Source organism: Ovis canadensis, chromosome 7 (genome assembly GCF_042477335.2).
Source record: "Ovis canadensis isolate MfBH-ARS-UI-01 breed Bighorn chromosome 7, ARS-UI_OviCan_v2, whole genome shotgun sequence".
In the NCBI taxonomy this organism is placed as follows: Eukaryota; Metazoa; Chordata; class Mammalia; order Artiodactyla; family Bovidae; genus Ovis; species Ovis canadensis.
Window position 1 is genome coordinate 44401818 of NC_091251.1, and position 23628 is coordinate 44425445.

A 23628-nucleotide genomic window follows, 5' to 3' on the forward strand; every position below is an offset into this window, starting at 1 on the left:
ATTTGTTTTTGTATTCTATCTTGCTTTATATTTTAGAGTGCTTAGCATATTGATCATAGTTGTTTAAAATTCCTAGTCTGCTGTTTCTAATATCCCTGTCATATCTGGTTCTGATGCTTGTTGTGACATTTCAGAATATATTTTTGCATTTTGGTGTGTTTTTTAATATTTTTTTGATTGCTAGACATAATGTGCTGGGTAAAGGAACTGCTGTAAATAAGCCTTTAGTGATACAGTGGTAAAGTGTGTGAGAAAAGAAAGCATTCTATGGTTATGATTAGGTATCAGTCTTTAAGTCTAAGGTTTTCCCTCTGGATTGTGCATTTCAATTATATATATATTTTTTTCTCCCCGTTTAGGTGAATCAGGTGGTTTGAGATGACGAGGGTTGGGTATATATCCCTTCCTGACTCTGATAATACCATAGTAGGTCAGGTTCTGGTTCATTAGTGTTTCCTGAGGACAAGTCTTGTTACAGTGTTCCAGCACATTTCATAATGGTTCTTTCTCTCCTCTCCATGCTGGAAGCATGCAGGGATTTTTCTGATATTTACTGTGTAAACTTGGTTGAGCTGTTAGAGGTAAACTGACAGAAGCTTGCAGACGGACGTCACAATTACTGCCTTCCCCCTCCCCTAGGAGTGTTTAACTCCCGGTTGTCTATCCTGAGCCTCCAGCAATTTGTCAATTACAGTTGAGATTTTTTTTTTTTTTTTCCCCTACCCTGACACTGGTTTCCATGGTGATCTCTACTCATGAGTCTCTGCAGTCTTAGGGGTGGGGTTTGTCCTGTCTTCCTCTTTCATGGATCTAAGAAGAGTTGTTGATATTTTTATTGTTATTCCACTTTTTTTTATTTGTAATTGCAGCAGAATGGCAACTTCCAGCTCCTTACATGCTGAAACTGAAACCAGAAGTGAAGTGTGTGCTACTTTTAAAATTTCATTTTAAATGTATTGAGAAAGATCTGAGTTTAAATAATAAACAGGATGACTCAAATAATACTTTATATTAAAACCATTTTGAAAAACCTTACTACTAATAGATTATGGAGTTTTGAAATACACATATATAGTTTCACTAAAAATAAAATAAGAAATGTATTCTTTTGTCACTTAACTAGGAATTGTTTGTATTTTAGATAATGTTCAGTCATCCAGGCCTAGACATTCAGGACAGAAGTCTAGAATATGGACAGCGGCAAATGCCCAAGGAAAGTGGAGGCCTGAAGTCCCAAAATAAGGTAAGAAATCTTAGTTCTATCCTCTGCTTTGGCATATAACTAATTAACATATGAGTGAAATTTCCAGTCTTTCTAATTCTCCATGTAGTTGAATTGTACTAGAGTTATTTTTTAGTGTTATAAACTTGCTTATTTTTTGTATATACTTATAAACCTCATTACTTAAATTTCCTCCAGATTTCTGGTTTGAGTTTGGGAGATTGTCACAGTGTGTTTATCACCAGTAGGAATTGTTGTAACTTTCTGCATCCATCACTCCATCGTTAGTCCACACATGGGATTTTTTTAGCCACAATTCCAAATGTCTGGAGAATGAAAGTTTGGAAGCCCAACCTAGATCATGGGCTTACTTACAAACTAGTCACTGTGTCTTGTCACACTAGTCGCTTGTATGGGTGAAGGGAAGGGTCATTTTGATTTATGCCTAAAAGATGTACTTTCCCCCCTAGCCTGAAACAGCCTACCAGAAAGGTGAGAGAGTATGGTGTGCTTTTTTGGTCATTTTCAGAGGCTTGTATAGCCAGACTATGAATATGTGTACTTTGCGTTAGTTTGCTAGGGCTGTCATAAAATACCGCAGAGTGCCTTGAACAACAAAAACGTATTTGCACACAGTTCTGCAAACTGGAAGTCCAAGATCAAGGTGTTGATACATTTGGGTTCTTTCATGGCCTTTCTCCTTGGCTTGTCAGTGGTCACCTTCTGATTGTGTTCCTTTTTTTCTCTTTACACACACATTTCTGGTGTCTCACTCTCTGTGTGTCCAAATTTCCTCTTCTTATAAGGACACCAGTCAAATTGGATTAAGGCCTACCCCAAGGACCTTAGTTTAATCACTTTTTTAAAGGCTCTATTTCCAAATGCAGTCACATTCTGAGATACTGGGATTGAGGCCTCAACATATGAAATTGGAGGAAACACAATTCAGCTCATAATGTTCTACCCTCTCTGGTCCCTCCTCTCACATGCAAAATATATTCACCTCATCATAACACTCTGAAAGACTTAACCCATTCTATTTTTTTAAGTATAAATTTATTTGTTTTAATTGGAGGCTATTTATTTTACAATACTGTATTGGTTTTGCTATACATTGACATAAATCCGCCACGGATGTACATGTGTTTCCCATCCTGAACCCCCCTCCCACACTTAACCCATTCTAGTACCATCTCTAGGTCCAGTGTGTGCGTACTAAGTCACTTCAGTCTTGTCCGACTGTTTGTGACCCTATGGACTATAACCTACCAGTCTCCTCTGTCCATGGAATTCTCCAGGCAAAAATACTGGAGTGGGTTGCCATGCCCTATTCCAGCGATTCTTCCAACCTAGGGATTAAACCCACTTCTTCTGTCTCCTGCATTGGCAGGTGGGTTCTTCACCAGTAGCACCACCAAGATCTCATCTAAATACCATCTAAGTGTGAGTGAGACTCAGTTTGATTCATCCTGAGGCAAAATTCCTCTGGGCCCTTGAGGGAAGTGGCCCTACTCCCTTGGTGATAGTGTCATTCCTGAGAATTTTCCAGGGCTTCAAGTTCTGGTTCTATTTTGTTTTTAAAATTACACTTCAGTTTATCACTTTCCTCTCATATTTTACTATAAACGGTAAGGAGGAACCAGGCTATATCCTTAGCACTTTTCTTAGAAATTTCTGCTAAATATCCAAGTCCATCTCTCACAAATTCTGCCTTCCATGAAACACTAGAATACAATTCCCCCTGCATTCTTTGCCACTTTATAACAAGGGTCGTCTCTCCACCAGCATCCAAAAGTGTATTTATTCCTCGTTTCCATCCAGGACCCTCACCAGAAACGCCTTTAACGTTTGTGTTTCTACCAGGCCTCTCTTCACTATTACCTAGGCTTTTTATAACACTCACCTCAAAACTCATTCAGCCTCTACCCATTATCCAGTTCCAAAGGCATTGCCACACTTTTGTTAGCACAGCATCCCACTCCTTGCTACTGAAATCTGTATGAGTCAGGGTACTCCAGAGAAACAGAACCAACAATATGTATGTATATTACACATACATACATATGTATGTATATTACACACATAAAGTAAATGAAAGACATTTACTTTAAGGAATGGCTTATGTGATGTTGTTGTTTAGTCTCTAAGTTATGTCCCACTCCTTTGCAATCCCATGGACTGTAGCCCACCAGGCCCTTTTGTCCATGGGATTTCCCGGGCAAGAATACTGGAGTGGGTTGCCATTTCCTTCTCCAGGGGATCTTCCCAACCCATGGCTCAAACCTACTTCTCTTGCTTGGCAGGTGGGTTCTTTCTCACTGAGCCACCTGGGAAGCCCTCTCTATCTGGAAGGACCTACTTATATGATGGCATAGGTACATATTCAAAATCTTCAGAGTAGGCTGTCATGCTTGAAACCCAAGCAAGAGCTGTAGTCTGTATTCAAAGGCAGTGTGCTGGCAGAATTCTTTCCTGCTCTTTCTTAGTCCGTCTTTGTATTATTAAAGCCTTGAACTGATCGGATGAGGGCCATCTATGTCATGGAGGATAATCTGTTATGCTTATATAGTCCACTCATTGAAAATGTTAATCTCATCCAAGAAACATCTTCACTTAAACTTGCAAACTAATTGACCAAATATCTGGGCAAGTAGGCGATAAAAGTAATCTTTATTGTTACTGAAATTTTCATCTCTTTCATTTTTAGGTCCCTTTGAAATCAATTCGACATGTCAGCTTTCAAGATGAGGATGAGATTGTCAGAATAAACCCTCGCGATATCTTAATACGCCGCTATGCAGACTATAGACATCCCGACATGTGGAAAAATGACCTGGAGAGAGATGATACTGACTCCAGTGTTCAGTTTTCTAAACCAGACAGTAAAAAATCAGACTATCTGTACTCTTGTGGGGATGAAACTAAGTTAAGTTCACTCAAAGATTCTGTGGTATTTAAGACACAGCCTTCCTCATTAAAATTTAAGAAGTCAAAACGAAGAAAAGAAGATGGTGAACGATCTCGCTGCGTATACTGCCAGGAAAGGTTTAATCATGAAGAAAATGGCAGGGGAAAATGTCAAGATGCTCCAGACCCTATTAAGAGATGCATATATCAAGTTAGTTGCATGCTCTGTGCAGAGAGCATGTTGTATCATTGTATGTCAGACTCAGAGGGAGATTTCTCTGACCCCTGTTCATGTGACACTAGCGATGACAAGTTCTGCTTACGATGGTTAGCCCTAGTAGCTTTGTCTTTCATTGTACCATGTATGTGCTGCTACGTCCCTTTGAGAATGTGCCATCGTTGTGGTGAGGCGTGTGGGTGCTGTGGTGGGAAACATAAAGCTGCTGGATGAAAGCATCCAGTGATGAAATGAGCTTAAAATCTTTGTGTCCAGGAATTAGCTAACTTGGATTTGTGGAAGCTTTTGGCAAGCATTCTGCAGTCTTGCCTGGTATCCTTGGGGCCACACATGGAGGAAGCAGAACTCATCAGTTCTTGGCGTTTCACAAATGCTCGCCATGCCTTTTTCCCTGGAGTGCATGGCATGTTTTGTTATAGGTTGTCAAGAATATTTGCAAAAGGAAACCATTTCTGGTTATTGGCAATATAAAGTGAACATAAAATATGATCCAACTAAAAGGGATTACATTTTTTTGGCATTTTTGTATATTTATGCATTAGGTGATGGGACCTTTAAAGGTTTGAATTCATTAAGATATAAACTAAAAGTGCACTAGGGGACAGTTGGATTTCAATCTAAGAAAAGTTAACACTTGGGAATTGTAAGAAGTAAAACAAGTGCAACTAAATCATTTATTAGTTGTTTTTTGAAAGCAGTTTTATGTATAAATAACAAATGTTTATATTTAACTAAATAAAAGGTACGAATTATTACATATAAAGCTTTTCTTCCCCTTCCTAGTTCTGAAGTAGATGTACATATATCTACTGTCACATTCCATTATATTTTGAATATTTTACTCATCTAGTTAATAACGTTTTTATTCCATGTGAATGATTTTATATTTTCATCGTCATTTCCCTTTGGCTACAGTTTATATTGAGTTATATCTGTACATTCTGGTAATCTAAAATTCTTATAAAATATTCTAATAGCCTTGAGTGACCAACTTTTTTTTTTAAGCACAGATGTAATTGTCTAATGTTATGATGGGAACATAACACTTATTTTTATATAAAAAGAGACTGAGTAAACATTATAGAAAAAGTGAGGTTTTGGGTTGTTTTGTTTTGTTTGTGGTATTCAACCAGCAAGTTGTTTTCTTTCAGAATTTCCTCCTTTCAAAAAACTATATTGCATTTACAAATGTTTTACAAGGTGAAAAGTGCAACTGGATAGAGTCAGTTTCCTCCTGAGACTTCCACTTATCATTCTGCTAATCCAGAATATGTTCAGCTGTGTTAATAATATTTTAGCTTAATCCTCAGTGCTTATCGTCACATAACAATGATAACTTTTCTCATTTTATTTAAACTGACCAGAAGCAAAATTATGCTAGTGTGCTAAACTACCCCAGAAAAATATTTAATCCAACATCCTGAATGAAATATCTTATATGTTTAAATTTATTTTCTCTTGCAGAGCATTGTCCTACTGGATGTTTTATTTGCAGAGTAGTTGCATAAATGTTCCAGCAAGCTGTTTAAAGTACTTTGGGGTCAAATTGTCTGTTTTTTTTAAGTGTTACATTGAAACTCTTAACCAAGTAAGGGGTTCCTAAAGAACATTCCCTTAAAGGGATAAAGTTGAGAAGTGTGCCTTTTTTTAATGGCTTGAAGTTTCAGAAATGATCAAAATTAAAATCACACTACTGTTTGAAGCTCATTTTCTATGCAGATTTTAAAATGTCATTTACATAATCATTCTTTTTACATATCACACTTAAAAGCTTGTGTTAGCTTTCTTTTGCCCCACATCAAACTGAACAATGTACATAACACTGTCTGTCTGTAAAATACTTTTTTTTAAGAAAGCATTTATATTTATATGACAGCTTGAACTGACAACATTGTGTATATAGATCATCTTGAAGTATTATTTCACATTGAAAAGAAGAAAAATATATTGATAACTATAGATGTTATGAAGAAGAGGTTATTTCTAGTTTTGTACTAAAAATCAATTGGTTGAACTAAGTCCAAAACATGACACCGTAGCAGCGGTTTTAAGTCTTATTTTTACTGTTTATATATTTGGATGCTGCTACGCCAGATGATCTTCATCCCTGAAGTTTTCAGCTAAACTTGGTTTCCTAGAATAGACTGTTAACTTTCAAAATTACTTTTTATTGATAAAATGGAAATACTGGTTTTCCTTGTGACTGAATTTTCATATTTGTAAGTGCTGAGTTTATAATTCAGGTTTGAGCAGGTGTGAATAACTGAAGAAAATAACTTGCTGGCTATATAGGAAAATGCTGTGGAAATGAACTGTGTATATACTTCTGGGAAGAACAAATTTAATCATTTCTTCTGTTGAGCACTAATCAGTATAGTGCAACTCCTGGTTCTGTACTGTATTTTATATGCAACATATATGCTTTAATATTTTAATGTTTGTGCATTAATATTTTCAATTTGTTTAACCACTTTGCTGCTAAGATCTTTCCGTCCCATCCCCAATTTTTCCTTTACAATTTTTAAACAAGTTTCTTCATTAAAAACTACGGTGATGAAATGGTTTTTATTTTACCTTGAATCTTTATAGTTTAACACACCAAGGCTCCAAATCAGTCTAGAAGGCTAACTCATAATGTTACCTGAATCCCTTATGTGGAAATTTTCTCTTGAGTAAATTAGAATTATTATGTGAAAATAAATGAATAGGTTAAATTTCTCATTCTTAAACATGTGTATAGATATGTTTGGGAGCATTTTCTCAGTCTGCGTACAGATTTGACACTGCCAATTGGCTTGTCCTCTAAAATCTTTTCAGTTTTAATCTGATAGTATAAGCAAATGGCTAAGCAAAACTGTTTAATAGTAAATACCAAAAGTGAAAACAAGATTTTGATCTGATGGCTTGTTCAGAATTAATAATTCTTAAATGATTTTCCTCTGACTTGACAGGGGAATCACTTGATTTCTGAAGAAATACGAGGTATGTAACTTCAGCACCACCTACTGGATGATTTATAGACCATACTTGAGGGTGGCAGTTGGGATCTGACAGGGTTCATCATAACTGCCAGTAAAGGGCTATTTAAGGGGCAGCCACCTCCAAATGGAGAAAGCAGGAATAAGAAATATCTCAAAAGAGCTGTAAAACCAGTCTTTTCCCTAATGTGTCTTATTGGTCCTGAAAGATTTTAAGCACTTTTTTTCTTACGTATCCTGTTTTAAATATTTATCAATATTTGGAACTGGCAATCAAACTTAATGGATGTGCCGAAGCATTTATAGAACCAATTCTTTTAACTTGTAAAAGCCATTGCTAAAATGGTATTCTTTTCCTCCCATTACCAGTCAGGGAGAACTTTTTAGAAAAAATAAATGTCACTGTATTTCATCATGACAACTTCAGAGAGTGTGTGTGTCTCTGGGATGATATTGGGCAAGGGTTAGAATTTAAAGGGGAAAACTTAAAACTACCTATTTTTATTGGTTATTCAGCAGTGCCTAAAATGAACTTTTGAAGTAATACAAATGCACTTTCAATTCATGTGTATAGTGCCATCTGATATCTTGGGTAAGTCTTGCTTTTTCATTTTCTCTCCCCAGCCCCTCTTAAGTGAACACCACAGAGATGATTCTTATTATTTATATGTCTCCAAAATGCAGGAAACATGTACTTCCCTCCAGATTCAGAGAAGCTTAAGGATGTTTGTTTTATGGAAATTTACTTTAGGTTTTGTGATACACTTTGGAATATGTGTTTTAAGATTGGGTTTTTTATTTTAGCCCAAAGAGACATGAAATATAACATTTTACTACATAAAAATTTGAAAGCTTGTTACCTGGAAAACATAAATTCTTAACTAAATATTCTCATTCTTGATTTCCAGGATCACATATCTAAGTATATGGGGAAGCACTAGAAACTTGCATCATTGTTGCACCAAAAAAAAAGAGATTGGTCTATACTCTGCAATAGCACCATAAGGTGTTTTTCAGTGAGTCAAAACATCTAAAATCACAGCCTGAGATAATTTATATAAGCCAAAAAAAAAAATTTTTTTTAAAGGGCTTTAAGGTATTAAGGTACTGTTTGCCTAGCAGCCAGGTGGTTATAAAACTTTCATATGCTTTGATACACTGATGTTAGCCATTGTTCCTGAAAGCTCCTTAAATTGCATAAGTTGCTAGTTTTGAGATTTTTCAAGAATAATCTAGTTGAAAAGCCTTTGTATTAAAATACACAATAGATTTTTGTGAACATTGCCAGTATGTAGTGTCATTTGCTTTCTATTTTTGACCTCAAAAGTGCCTCACTTGTATATTATTTCCATTGAAAGCTTGACTGCATTCTTTCTAATAAGCAATGAAAAATTGTTTAACTCATGCCATAATGTATCTCCTTAGATATAGTTGACTAGCTTGCCAGTTTGGGATATATAATGTAAATATGCATATATAAGTTTGTAACTGTTTTTGTTACATAATACCCATGTAATTGGACATATCAGATGATATCATAAGAATTTGTTTTAATTACCTGATTAAACCTATCATGAAATATAAAAGGACTTTTTCTTACTCTTCTAGAGGTTAGCAAACTATGAGTTAATAATTCTTAAAGGAGAAAGCATTAATAGAAATGGAAGTTTTTGATCATAATTTTAAGGTATGTTTTAACTGAAAGTTCATGTATAGTTCATTTTAATGACTTACTTATTCACTCATGATTGTCTCCAGATTTATTTTGTAGTTTGCTACCTGATACATTATTTGATTTTGGAACATGTTACAACTAAATCTGGATTAACTTCATTAAATGATATGTGGGAAATTTTTAACCCGCAACTATTACTCTTTTACACACACACACACACACATATATATCATAATAGCAGCATTTCACTTAACTTAGTACTATAAGCAAGAATAAATGAAAAATTATTAGGACAGTGTTCAAAAAATCATAATGTATTTAAACACCAGAATAACTTTTTAATTGCTTTATTACATTTATATTTATTTGAAAGATCAAGCATTAACTTTATACCTCTATCATGAATTATGAAATACAGTCTCATGTGTTTATTTACAGGTTTTCAGATTTACTTTATATTCTTCACATCAAGTTAATACCCACAAGTAAGTAGAATAGTTTTTACACAAGAGGAATTGAAACTAGGGTTTCTGCTCGACTGTCAATATAGTGTCAGGCACACAGTGGTCCTTAAAGAAAAATCAACATTAATAATATGAAAGCAGGAGTCAACTCAAAATTTAACTACTCATAAGATTTGCAGTTTTAGAGGGATCCTTAAAATAATGACAAAATATATTCATAATAAAAGTCTAACAAAATCGTAGTTGAAATGGTGTTTTCTTTTGTCTAGCAGTCTTAATTTTTGCTACATAATGTTTTTAACTGATTACTTTTAGTTCTCAAATAACCCTGTAATATAAGTATTATTTTACTAAAGAGATTTAAGCGTCAAGAGGTTAAAAAATGTACACAAGATCAAATTAGAGGTACCAGGTTTGAACCGTCGTATTCCAAATTCCGTGCTTTTAGCCACAGTGCAGTTTCTTGTTTTGTTAGAGTCACAGATGTACTTAATAGAACAATCATTGTTCTGTTAAAAAGAAATTGTATTTAAGCTGAACAATGTGATTATTTGCCTTAAAAGACAAAACCTGTCTTTAAACAAGAGTTGCGTTTAGTATCAGGGCTGCTGCTTACATGTGATGATGAGGTTATGTCCTGTCTTCCCTCAAACTTAATTCTAACCTGGAAATAATACAATAACCAAGCAGCTGTATACACTTTGGAATGAAAGTAAGATAGGAAGAATTCCATTTCCTATACTAGGAATAATGTCTTCAACTTCTCCAAATTGATGAAGGAAAGATTTCATGGAGAAGAAATTTCAATAGTGTATTATTATTCTTTTTGAAATTCTTACCCAGAATGACCAGCAAGCTTAAATGTTTGTCTTTCATCAGAGGAGCCCATGGTGTTGCACTCTCTTTAAGAGAAAACAAGGCTGTATGAATGTATAAGCTCCCAGCTGGTGAACAGTTCTTACTAAAATTCTTATCAAAATAAAATATACAGATGGCCTGAAACCCCACAGTTCTTAGAAAGAAATAAGGGTTCAAATCAAGTTATTTAAGATTACTGAAAAAAATGAATTCACTGCCATTTTAGGACTGGAAGACCCCTAAAAATTGTTACAATACTCTTATTTTACAAATGTAGGAACAGGTTCAAAGAGGTTACAATGTTAGTACAAGGTCATCAACTTGTGCAGTAACACAGCCTGCACTAAACGTACACATCGAACTTCCTACTGGGTATCTCTTGCAAGCACCTTAAATTCAGTAAGCCCAAAACTTACTTACCCCATTCCTTACACCATTTTTCTCTCTTCTGCCTTACTGGATGGTGATACCACTGTACTTCCAGGTATCTAAGCCAGCAACCTGGTCATTGTCTTTAGTCTCTCATTTTCCTTTCTGTTTGACCATCGTCTCAGTTTTCTGCAGCTCCATGTCCTAAGGGTCCTTCAGATCTGCTCATGTGTCTATCCTTCCTGCCGCTGTCCTAGTAGAAGTCACTTCACACTACTGATGCTGCAGCTTAGTCACTGAATCACTCGAACATCTTTGTTTTTAACAAAAGATTGACTATAGTGTAAGTATGATTAGAAGGTGAAAGTAGACTGCAGCAAAATGGTGATAAGTTGAGGTCTTCTGATTGAGATATCCCCAAATTTAGACAGAGTGGTTTGTGTAGGATTGAGGAATCAAATGATGATGACTTGAAAGAATACTTCAGCACCTGGAGCCAACTGGGGAACTAAGAGCAATATGATCAAGTGCAAACAAATGATAAACTTCAAAGTGTATATTCCCCTTTCCTTAACACCCATTCCCTTTTTTCAGTAATACATGCTTGTTTCTTGTGATGGTTGTTTTCTGAGAGCCTTGGTGAAAGAAAAATCTGTTACTGGAAACCTTTGGAATCTTACTGTTAATAATATTATAAGTAAACCAGTAGCTCCATAATCAGGTGAGCCCATATTCTAAAAGTTTTCTTTACTTTTTACAACTCATTTTTACTCTAAAGCAACATCAAAAATAGCCTTCGTGGTACAGATTCTTTTTCTTTTGAATGTTTCATCTCCAGACCAGGCCAGTTGTTTCAAGGATGTTGGGGAGGTGCCGTTTCATGTAGAGTAGTCAGAGCCTGTGTAAATTTTAAGTAGGAAAAGAATTCTCTAGGTTGAAAGAAGAGCAAATGCAAAGGGTCTGAAGAGAAAGAAGTTTGGCTTATTGAAAGAACAGCAGGCTAGTTGGACTAGAGGGGTCAGAATGAGGAAACTCACGAAAAGAGGTAAAGTCACAGAGTACCAGGCACCTGATCTTGGACCTTGGAAAGCATGGGAAGGAGTTCAGATTTTATTCTGAGAGTGATAAAAATCTAAAAGTTTTTGAACAGGGATGTTTCATGATCTGGCTGCTATGTGGCCTTTTTAAAAAAATGATTAATAAAAAAAGTTTTTTACTATTTTATATCTACTATTCTTCTCTCTCCAGCTGAGAGCTTTTTATTGTAATTAGCCCATTTTTGCTTCAGCATTGTATATTGCATGTGTTGGAGAGGGGCAGACCAACTGATTGTTACATCTGTGGAGAAGAGACATGTCTCAAAGAAGAGAAATACACAGATCATTTGGAGATCCAGGACATTAAGCTGGATGGATCACTAGTATGGTACTTAAGGTTGCCTCACTTGGAAATGGATTGATTGTATTCTTGGTGTGGTTAGAAAGGATAAAAGGAATAACTGATGACCTGAAATATGTGCTTCTCTACATCTTCAAGCTTCCCCTGGGGTAGGTTAAGGCCATAAGACTAATTCTAGCCAGATGATTTGAGGGGTCATGGTGTGTTTCATATTTGGGAAAGGCATTTAAGAACCATTGTGCCTCCTTTGTCTCTTGCTCTGCTGAGGAGTTCTTGGAAGTCCATGGAAAGCTGGTGTAACACGGAGGAAGACTACCTGAACTTCAGACATGACTTGAGTAAGAAATACACCTTCATGTTAAGCCTTTATGTTAAGGTGCTTTGGGGGCTTTATTTATCTTGTTTTCTTTCAGCAACATATTTTAACATGATCTAAGTTGTAATCATTTTCCTGAATCATTTTAGAGCATTGATTGAATTTTGGCCAGTGAAAGCAATTAGAAAGTGAATCACTATTTGTATAATTTGTGTTAGTAGACCATTAATCTGTTTCCATCATCACTAAATAAATCCTAAACTTTAAAGAGTATCTGTCTGAAGAAGCACAACTTTGTTGGCTGTCTTAGGTTATTTATGTGACTTTGTCTAACACTGAGTACAGGAAAGAGTCATGCAGGATATAAAGCTGAAGATTTTCAAGTTTACTGCCATATCCTCAGTGGCAATCCCTGGGGATGAATGAAATATAATCAGACTTTATCTTATGAAGGCTCATATGCCATGTCAGAAAGTTTAAGCTTTATCCTAATGATTATAAAAATCCATGAATGGCAAGGGGGATGCCATGATCAGATTTACGTTGTTAAGCAGTTATTTTATTAAATTAACCAATATTAAGGAGACCCCAGGATGAGCAAGACAGACAAGTTAACTGCTTTCAGGGAGCTTTTATTCTAGTTCAAGGAGAGGATATTCAATAAACAACTAAATCAGAGTTGCAAGTTATATAACTGGATGGTCAATGACATCTCAAGACAGCTTTTGAGATGAAATCCAAGTGTCAGTAGGCAACCAGTCATGTAAAAATTAGAGAAAAGTACATTCCAGGAAGAGGGAACAGTCTTCTGGTAGAGACTTTTGGTATTCATATCTGACTTGTTTCTTCTTGGCACACAGGAGGACGCTCTTCCCCACTATCTTGCAGGTGGGTGGGGTTATGGACAAGTTCTGGAAAATGGACTGTGGGAGGAAGTGATATAAATAATTTTCAGACTGATAGAAGACCCTCTAGCACCCTCTTTCTCTACCATAGCAATCATGGGTAAAGCCACATATTGAGATGATAGAACTTAAAGACTGAAGCAGCCTGAATTACTGAGTCCTTTCATGGGCAAGTTAATTCATGGGCGAAAATTACCTAGCCCTTCTGGATACTTTGTGTGACTTGGGGATTGTGTCTTACAGGGGCGTAATCTATCCCCATCCTGTCTAATGCAGGCCCTGAGTTGGGAACAAGCTTTATTGGGGTTACAGGAAGAGCTAGAGGAACAGAACAGGAACACAGTGAGCATGGGGAGAACATCAGAAGCCAGATCACATAAGGTTTGCGAAACCAAGGTAAGGAGATTTTACTTTATTCTAAATATGAGAGGAAATAATTGAAGGGTTTTAAGTGGGAGGTGGTATTTTATAATTTACAATTCTAAAAGATTACACTGAGAACTACACGGGGAACTGACCAGGGAGAAGGAAGGCAAAACAGAAAGGAGGAAAGCCAATTGGAGACTGTCAGTCTTTGTGAGCTATTCTTGTTTGGATCAGGGTGGTGGTAGTGAGGATGAAAAGAAGCGGACAAACTTTACATATGTTTTTCAGGAGACCAAAAGGACTTCCTAATGGGTTAAACAGTGGGTGGGAGAAGGGAATCAGTAAAAGAGAGTAATTTGGGAGCTTAAATCTGGAGAGGTGTTAAAGTAGACTAGCCTGGGAAAAGGGCAAGTCTTGGAGGGCTGGGGAAGCTGTATCACATTTGCAGTGACTGTTAGACCTCCAAGTGGGGAAGTTGATTGGGGACATAAATATATGAATATAGTTTTAAGGAGCAATTAGAGATGTAACATTTGTGTAGAAATTATTTTGCCTTGACATTGTGGGGCTGATAGTAAATAAGCTTCATCTAATGAACACATGTTATACCCCAGAGTTGCAGGATATAATTTGTTTTCAAACATGTTTAGAACATTTCTAAAAGTTGACTATACATTGGGCCAGAAAACAGTTTTGGTCAAAGACAGATAGATCTCTGATTTCAATGAAGTTAGGAAACAAGAAGATAATTAGGAAAAAAAAAAAAACCCATATATATAGAACATTAGAATCACGTTTCTAAATAGCATGTGGTTCAAAGTGGCTTAAAATAAAAATTTGAGATTCTTTAGACCAGGATAAAAATAAAAATAACAAATACTGAAGCATGAAAGATGCAGCTAAAGTAGGATTTGGAGAGAAATTTATAGCTTTAAATTCTAATATTAGAAAAGAAAGTCTTATGAACTACTAAAAAGCCAATATGTAAAGTTAGAAAAATAATAGTATAATAAGGATGGAGAACATTTATAAAGGAAGAAAATAAGAGTTGACCTGAGATAAATAGACTGACAGGTATTTCTCCAGGAAAAATGAGTTTATTTGGAATCACCTGAGAACTGCATTTCAGGGTCTGAAACCATGGTGGGCCACATGCATGTCCTACCTGGCAAGGGAAGGAGAACAGTTTTATAGAGAGGATAAGGATGTTGGGAGGGCTAGAATCCATGGCTTTTCACTGGGCTGAGTCTGCCAGGAGAGAAGAGGGGTCATTCCTGTTGGTCTCTGCCAACACCGTAGAGTGTGAGAGCTCCCCATTGTGGTCTCCTGACTCTCTATAACTGAGGTTTCTGTTTGTTAAATTTTTTACAGAATTGAAATTTAATAAACTAGAAAACATACAATATAGAAGCTCAACTAAGCCAAAAGTTGGCTTAACTGATAAGCTTTTGGCAAAATTGGGTCAAATAAATAAAGAACAAATAGCATGATTAGCATTTTATTTCCAATGAAAATATATTTCAAAAACAAAGCTGAAATAAAGACTTGTCCAAATATAGGAAAGCTGAAAGAATTCACTACTACCAGACCTACACTCTAATAAATGTAAAAAAGTCTTTCGGCCAGGATGAAAATGATACCAGATGGAAATCTGAATATAAACAAGGAGTGACAAGCTCCAGTAGTAACTACATGATCAAATAAGTTCTTTACTCATATTTAATTCTTTTTATGAGAATATTGATGGTTTAACCAATAATAAAAATAATACAGCATGTGGTATATAAGAGATGTAGAAATAAAAAGTATGACAATAACCCAAAAGCCAAGAGGAGAGAAATGAATTTATAAGGTTCTTAGATTATATGTGAAATGTTATCACTTGAAGACAGACTGGTAACTGTTTATACTGCAAATTCTAAAGTAACCTCTGAAATAGCAAAACAGAGTTATGCAAAGATTTCTCCTATCCTTCAGGGCGATAGCCTTATATGGTATGTGTGTTTTCTCAGTCTCTTCACTTTATCGACTCTCAGACTGCAAAGGCTATAGCCCGTCAGGCTCCTTTGTCCTTGGGATTCTCCAGGCAAGAATACTGGAGTGGATTTCCATGTCCTCCTCCAGGAGATCAAACCTCACATGTCCTGTGTCTAATGCATTGAAGGCTGTTTCTTTACCAACTGAGCCACTTAGGGAAGCCACAGCCTTACATTATTAGGCTGGAAGCTGTAGTTCTCCAGGCTGGGCCCCAGCACGTAGCCTGCAAAACAAAAGCAGTCTTTAAGTTGTTTTCTGAAAGTTGCCAGCCTTCTGATCATTGGCTGTCAGCACCACAGGCAAAGGGCTTTGAAACTATAGTTTCCTTAGGCGGGTCTTCTAGCTTCACTAATCTCAGTCTAAGGAAAGGAGTCACTAGAAAACTTCATGTTTGTAGTCCAGAGCAATCCTTTCAAGTGCATATGGAATCTTCGATGATGAAGTATAATTTCCACTGGGCAGATCTGATGTTAATTCAAATGTTCTTTACCCTTTAGCGCTATAGAGTACTCTTCATTTTGATTTGTATTTGCTAAATAAATGAGTGTTTGGTCATGTGGAATCAGTAAATGAATTACAGAAAGGGGAGGGCCCCTGAGGCTCCCCTCTACAAGCCGCACATTCCCACCTCACGGTGGTTAGAAATCCGTCCTCACAGAGCTTGTCATGTGATTGGGCTGCTTTTGCCATGCTGCTTCTACACTGTATCATGACACTTGGCTACTTTTGCTTTTCTGGAATTTTTTTTTTTTAATTGGAGTATAGTTGCTTTAACAATATTGTGTTCATTTCTGCTATACAGCAAAGTGAATCAGCTCTGGGTATACATACATCCCCTCTTTTTTGAGTCTCCTTTGCATTTAGGTCCCCACAGAGCACTCAGCAGAGTTCCCTGTGCTGTTCCATCGCTTCTCGTTAGTCATCTGTTTTCTGCCTAGTAGTGTATGTATGTCAACCCCAGTCTCCCAGGCCGTCCCACCTGTTTCCCGTTTGGCAGCCATACATTCGTTTGTTCTCTATGTCTGTGTCTCTCTTTCTGCTTTACAGATAAGTTCACCTATACCATTTTTCTAGATTCCACATATATGTGTTAATATATGATATTCATTTCTCTCTTTCTGACTTACTTAACTCAGCATGACAGTCTCTAGATCAGACCCATCCACATCTCTGCATATGGCACAGTTTTGTCCCTTTTTGTGGCTGAGTAGTATTCCATTGTGTGTATGTACCATATATCTATTCCTCTGTTGGTGGACGTTTAGGTTGCTTCCATGTCCTGGCTATTGTAAATAGTGCTGCAATGAACATTGGGGTACATGTTAGTTTTATAAGGAATCTCCATACTGTTCTTCATAGTGGCTATATCAATTTACATTCCCACCAACAGTGTAAAGAGAGTTTTTTGTCACTTTTAACTTGATCTCAATTCACAAAATTATCTGAACTCACTTCTAATACCTTGCTCTTAAATCTTACTGTGCATTCTGCACAGACCTTTCATGTGCCAAATCTATCATTCCCCACCTCCCACAGTAACTAAAAGACACATTCATTACTTCATTACTTCAATATTTACCCAGTGTTAGGGTCCCTTCTCTGAAGAAATTCTGGACAGATATTTGAAAGAAGTGGAGAAAATGTAGTTAGACAACTTTTAGTATCTTTTCAAAAAGCTTCAATTTCCTGCCTCTTCTAGAGAAGTTTACTTTCCTTCTCAGTCAGTAAGATGCAAATAATAATATTTTCAAATACTAACCCATATGGTTGAATATGTTGTTCTGTTTCTCTGCTTGGTAAATTATTATGGTTCATAAAAATATTTTATGCCAGCTTTCCTTAAGAAAATTTTAAAAATGCAATAATGCCACCTAATAGTTAAATAGGATATGATTTCACAAATAAAATTACTTTGTTTTTTGCATGAATGAATGGACAGAAAGGAACATGAAAGACATCTCCAATCTCAAGTGTTATATTCCTTGTTCTCTACCCCTAACTTTGAGAATAGTGCCTGAGGGTGGAGGGTGAGGTGGGAGACAGGGCAAGGAGGTAAGGACAAGACTGAAATTTAGAGTGGAGAAAAAAGTGAGAGGGAGTCTGGGCTCTGGTTCTCTGACCTTTCTTCATTGGCTCCTCAAATCACCCCTTGAATGCTGTCGTCCCAAAGATTCCACCCTGGGACAGCTTGACTTGCAACTCAGCGCACATTTCTGGGGAAATCTCCTTGGTTTGGTGGGGCTTCCACCCTTGTGCAGTGACACCCAACTCTATAACTCTGGCTCAGACGTTTCTCATGAGTATAAAACTTGTGTTTCCCAGTTGCCAGTGGACACACCTGTTTGACTATCTTTCTCATAGAGTAAGAGTTGGCAAGCCATAACCTGTGATCCAAGTCTGTCCTGATGCCCATTCTTACACAGCCTTCCAGCTAAAAATGCTTTTTAATTTTTAAATGATTGAATAATATTTCACAGCATGTGAAAATTATGTGAGATTCAAATTTCATTATCCATAAATTAAGTGTTCTTGGAACATAGCAATGCTCATTTGATTGACGGTAGCTGCTTTCATGCTACAGTGGCCAAGTTGAGTGGTTAAGTCTAGTTGTGGCAGACACTATATGGTACACAAAGCCTAAAATATTTACTATCTGGGCCTTTATAGAGAAAGTTTGTTGATCTCTACCGTGGAGTGATGCTGTGTTATTCCCCAAGCTACATCATAAAAGTTGATGCTGCTTTTACTCTGTTGACGGGAATTCTGAACTTTGAAGCCTTCAGTTATCACATGCTGAGCCCTTCTTGAATTCTAGACCCACATAAACCACGAGCAATAATAAAATGATTGTTGTTGCTAAACCAGTACATTTTGGAATGATTTGTTACACAGCAGTAGGTAACTTAAACACTGCCTTTACTTTTTATTACTATAACCAGCCTCTTCTTTGCTCCCTCTTGATCATTGTGTTATCATTTCCAATCATCCATTCCCTCCCCTAAAGAGAACTTTACATCATCATCCTTGTTATGCCTTCCATTGTTTGGCTTGGCCACCTGGCTTGCTTGGGTCAATGGAGATGTGAGTGGATGTGGCTTCTAAGAAGCAGCTTTTAGAGATGTGCCCTCTGCCATGAGAATAAAGCATCTCCTAGAGGGGCTAGTGGTCTTCCTGAGTCTTAAAATAGGGAGACATGGGATTTGCACACAGACCACCTACGACCTAGGGTAGAACCTCAGGGATGCAGAGCTGCTGAATCCCAGCTGGTCCATTGCTGATATGTAACGTGAATGACAATAACCTTCCTTGTTGCAAACCATTGAGAGTTTGAACTTTCTTAGCAAAATGAACTTCTACTATGTGCCAAGACCCTGCTGTTGCTGCTGCTGCTAATCACTTCAGTCGTGTCCCACTCTGTGAGACCCCATAGACAGCAGCCCACCAGGCTTCCCTGTCCATGGGATTTTCCAGGCAAGAGTACTGGAGTGGGTTGCCGTTGCCTTCTCTGGCCAAGACCCCGAGCATGTACAAAATACATTTCAATAAACTGCTCTGGTCCCTCATCTCCTGGCGTCACTTGACAGTCTCTCCCTGGTGGTTCCATGTTTCTGTGTGCTTTGCGCACCCTATTTTCTCTTCCTGGAATGCCCTTGGCTGCCTTTCAAATTATACGTGCTCTTCCAAACTTCATGCCATCTCCTTTGTGGTGGTTCCCCCAAAATTCCCTAACAGTCTTTCCTAGCACATTCTGCAGCAGCTGTTCGTATGCCAGTGAACACTTATCTTTGTATGGTGATATCTATTTCTGAGTCTTTGTCCCCTGCTAGACTTCCATCCTCCTAAGGACAGGAAGAGTATCTTTTCCATGTATGCATAAGTCCCCGACCCTTGCACAAAGCCTAGCACTGAGAGTACATAAGGAACTTACGTTAAACTGTGACCACAGACAGAGGGAGTCCTGAGGGTGAGGGGCTGGGTTTAAGGGAAAACATTCTGTGTGGAAATCTCTCCTTTCTTGCCTCCAGCATTTTCCCTCAGAACAAATCAAATTCAAATAATAGTCAAGAGCAAGCTTAAAGGGTGAAGGAGTCATGGATAAGTTTGGGGGTTGGTTTCGTATGTATGAGGCTTGCTTTGTTTGCTAGTTTGTTTATTTTAGTACTACCATACCACTCATCAAGTCCTTTCCCTTTAGTAGTTTCCTTGTCCTCAAATCCCCCAACCAGGGAGTTCCAGGCAACCACCCAATTGACAATATCCTAGCGCTCCTTTCAGAGAACTCCCTGGGTCTCTGCTGGAGCAGACGTTTCTGATTCAATGACACCCCCTTTGGGGGCCTCTGCTAGAGCTGGGGCAGCTTTCTGCGAGAAGACAGTTGGGAGAGTCTAGCGTTGCTCAGTCCCTAACAGGGAGGGGCCAAGATAAAGGGATGGGGCCTCCTCTGCCCTTTGGAGCCCACAGCACATGGTGTGGAGCATGGCACCTTTTGCTTGATTGATGAGAACTGCTGGTCAACAGAAATGGATTATCCCGTGAGCGTGATCAGGACACATTTAGGTGAGTCTTGAATTTTCCATATGTAACAACCAGTAAGAAAGGAACAGCGTAACTGTCAGTGTTGGGAGTATTCCTTGTTATGTGCTTGTGTTACTTGACTATAATTCTGGCTCTGCCTCTAGCTAGCTCTCTGGGCCTCAGCGAAATGAGTGGTTTGGAAGTCACTGAGAGCTAATGTTCCCTTAAACCTCTGAGATTCTAAGATTTCATAATGGATTTAGCAGCTGCAGGGTTTTGATGATGTGCCCAGAAACACACACCACAATTGGATCAAGATTGTGAAAGTGCCGATCTTTAAATAAGGATGAGTAGGGGAACTGATGAGATTTTGGTGAGGATAAAATAAAATACTGGATGTGAACATGCTTTGGAAACGTCTATGCATTTTGTGTGACGTGCTGCCCACATTGAAGAGTGAAACACTGTGTTCAGTAGCTTGCTATTTCCTTAACAGAATTAGTGATTAATTCATCCTAATGATAGCCCACAAAGAGAAATACCTGGAAGCAGGTTCTATTGAAAGATGGTATAAAGAACAGAATGATCCTCACATTATTTATGGTCTTCTGCCCTTTCTTTGCTTCATGAATCAGTGGTTGGTTGTCATCACCATCTGATCAGTCTGTAAGTTAGAAACCCAGTCCTCTTCTGGACCCACCCTCTCCTGCATTCCCACTCCCAGGGCTGCTGCTCAGCGAGACCTCCTTGGTCCAAGCTTCCATTGGCTCTTGCCTGGATTTCGCCATTCATCTGTTCTGCCCACACCCATCTTTGCCCTGGCCCATCTCCCTCAGCCCCTTCCCTACTCTTCAAGCCAGATGGAGTGCCTCCCCTGCTCGCATCCCCTCTGTGCTCCCCACTGGCCCTGGGACAGAGCACAGCCTCTTAATACTGCCCTGTGCGCCCTCCAGCCCCTTTGTCCTCTAGGCTCCAGCCATTCAGGCTTTTTTCAGTGCAAGCTCCCTCCTGCCACAAGGCCTTTGCTCAGGCAGCCCTACACCTGATATATCTCCCTCCAAGTCTCCTCCTCTGATGAACTCCTAGTCATCTTTCAAGGAGCTCATTTCCTCAGGAAAGCTTTCCCCAGATTCCCTGACTGATTGCGCTCACTCATGGCTTCCTGTATGCACTTTACATTTATTTGTGTGATTATTTGATAAATAATAAACTGTACTTCCATGAGATCAGGAACTATCATTATTTTTGTTCATCATTTGAATTTCTAGCACCTAGCAAAATAAGAGCTCGATAAATATGTTTTTTAATAAATAAATAATATTAAGCATTGCCTTCTCCTAGTCCTCCCCCGAGTCCCAAGTATACCAGAACGAGAATACTCCACGTTATTAGATCAGTTTTCCTTGTTAACAACCACCACAAGGGGCACTGAGATCATTTTATACTTGGCATTGCAGGTAACTTGAGTGCAGAGTGAACACTGAAGGGGAAATGAGAAGTGCTGAGGATGAAGGAAGACATACCTGCAGCCCCTGGTGTCCAGGAGTCGTTCTGCGTGTTTGTCTATGAAGGGCCTCTGTGGACAGAGGGTATCTACCCGTTGGTCCCTGAGCAATATGGGCCCTTCCAGTTTTGAAAAACAACAGAAAGGAAATTCAGGAAGCCAGTGCCTGAATCACATAATCTGGAAATGACCAGAAAAATCATGGGCATGGCTTAAATTGTATCCGTGGGGGTTAAGCAAAATCAGCCCACTCAAAAGAATTATTAAGGCAACTATGAGAAAGAGATTAGAGTTGGTTTTTGCTGTACCTTTAAAGTCCTGCTTCTTCAACAGAATGATTATATTTGTGTCTGGTAATTTTTATCTTTATATCTCTATATGAAAGACACACCTTCGCAACCTCTCAGTTTCATTCAGGACATTAGACACACCTCTCCCTCCTTCTTGATACTTTATTCCTCTAGCTCTAGGAATACTCCTTTCTGGTTTTCCCTAGTTTTCCCTGGTTTTCTTGGTTCTCCTTTTCAGTTTCCTTTGCTAGCTTCTCCTCTGGTAACCTGCTAAATGTATCCCTGGGCTTGAGCCTCAGCCCCTTTATCTTCTCTGAGTGATCTCATCTGGAAATACGGCTCTAATTATGATCTGTTAACTGAAGAGCTCCCAAATTTATATCTCTGGCTTTGACCTTTCTGCTAACTCCCAGACTTGCATAACCAAAAAAAAACCACACACATACACACATTCTCAACATCTCCATTTGGATGTGGTGCTGGCTACTTGCCCATCTGTCCTGTGCCCTGCAAGGCCGACCATTATGTGAAGTGCGAAGCATCACTAAGCTGTCTTTCCCAACAGGAGGCACTGGCATCAGATAGGAAAGTCTGAGGGGAGGAGTTTGAGCAAGGAGTCAAAAAGGAGTGTTCCCTTGTCTTCCGCTTTGCCTGCTCACCAGCTGCCATTACCCTTTCTGGCTTCTGATAACCCCAGTCTTCTTCCCCTTGTCCCATTAGGCCTGGAGCTGGTCGCGGTCACTGCTCTGTGCTGTGGCTTATCCAGGGAGCTTCCCCACCGCTTGATCTCCTTGTCCCTGCTCTTCTAACAGTGCCTTTACTCAGCTCTCCTCAGGGCTCCAGTTTGAATGTGTGTCTGATTTTTGCCTAACTAATGGAAATGGATATCTCCTAGACTTCTTAACACAGCCTAAATAAGACTCCCCTCCCTCCTAAACCTCACAGTATAGTACATTATGTGGCACCAGCATGCATCCCCTGTTCAACTGTAAAATGCCAGCAGTTTGCTGAGGCCACATGATTTGTGTATGAAGGTTCTTCATCTGTGACTCTAGTCTTTAACAACTACAATTGTAACAGTTAGAAGTCTGGGGCTTATCCTGAATGCTGTTTAGTCCCTTTGGAATGAGAATTCCCTACCATTTCTCACTACCTTTTGAACCCTTCAATGACATAATCTTATTCAATTTATCTCATCACCCAGAGCAGTATTTGAAATACAATAGATGACTAAAATAGGCATGCTGGATTTTTTAGTTAATAATGTTTGTTAGATTTCGGTCTATTTAAAAGGACCCTTTTTGTTCTTGTATATCTAAACTTTTAATACTAGTGTAAAACATATCTGATTTGAGTGATCTTAACTTACCTAAAAGTCATTCTTTTTCAACCTTACTGTTCTATAGCTTTTAACTCAAATTATTCTAAAGTGCAAGGGATAAGGATTAACTAGGAATGTTTTTGGCTTTTGAGTTGTTTTTGAGCTGAATAATGTCCACAAAACTACTGGGAGACTTTTACATGACCAGCTGTTATGTGACCCTGTAGAAGGAAATGTGCATTTGGAAAAAAAAAAAAGTATAAAC

General features: G+C 38.2%; 2 protein-coding genes across 2 annotated transcripts in view; both read left to right on the forward strand.

Moving 5' to 3' along the window:
* SPRED1 (sprouty related EVH1 domain containing 1) overlaps window positions 1–8931 on the forward strand; it is a 124435-nt gene extending 115504 nt beyond the window's left edge. Inside the window, exons 6-7 of the mRNA XM_069596021.1 lie at window positions 1142–1243; window positions 3930–8931. Coding sequence (XP_069452122.1) covers window positions 1142–1243; window positions 3930–4580 — 753 coding nt within the window. The 3' untranslated portion in view covers window positions 4581–8931. The remainder of the gene's footprint in view (window positions 1–1141; window positions 1244–3929) is intronic.
* Window positions 8932–20247: 11316 nt separating this feature from the next.
* FAM98B (family with sequence similarity 98 member B) overlaps window positions 20248–23628 on the forward strand; it is a 109692-nt gene continuing 106311 nt past the window's right edge. Inside the window, exon 1 of the mRNA XM_069596023.1 lies at window positions 20248–20290. The gene's annotated coding sequence lies outside the window, so the exon portion shown is untranslated. The remainder of the gene's footprint in view (window positions 20291–23628) is intronic.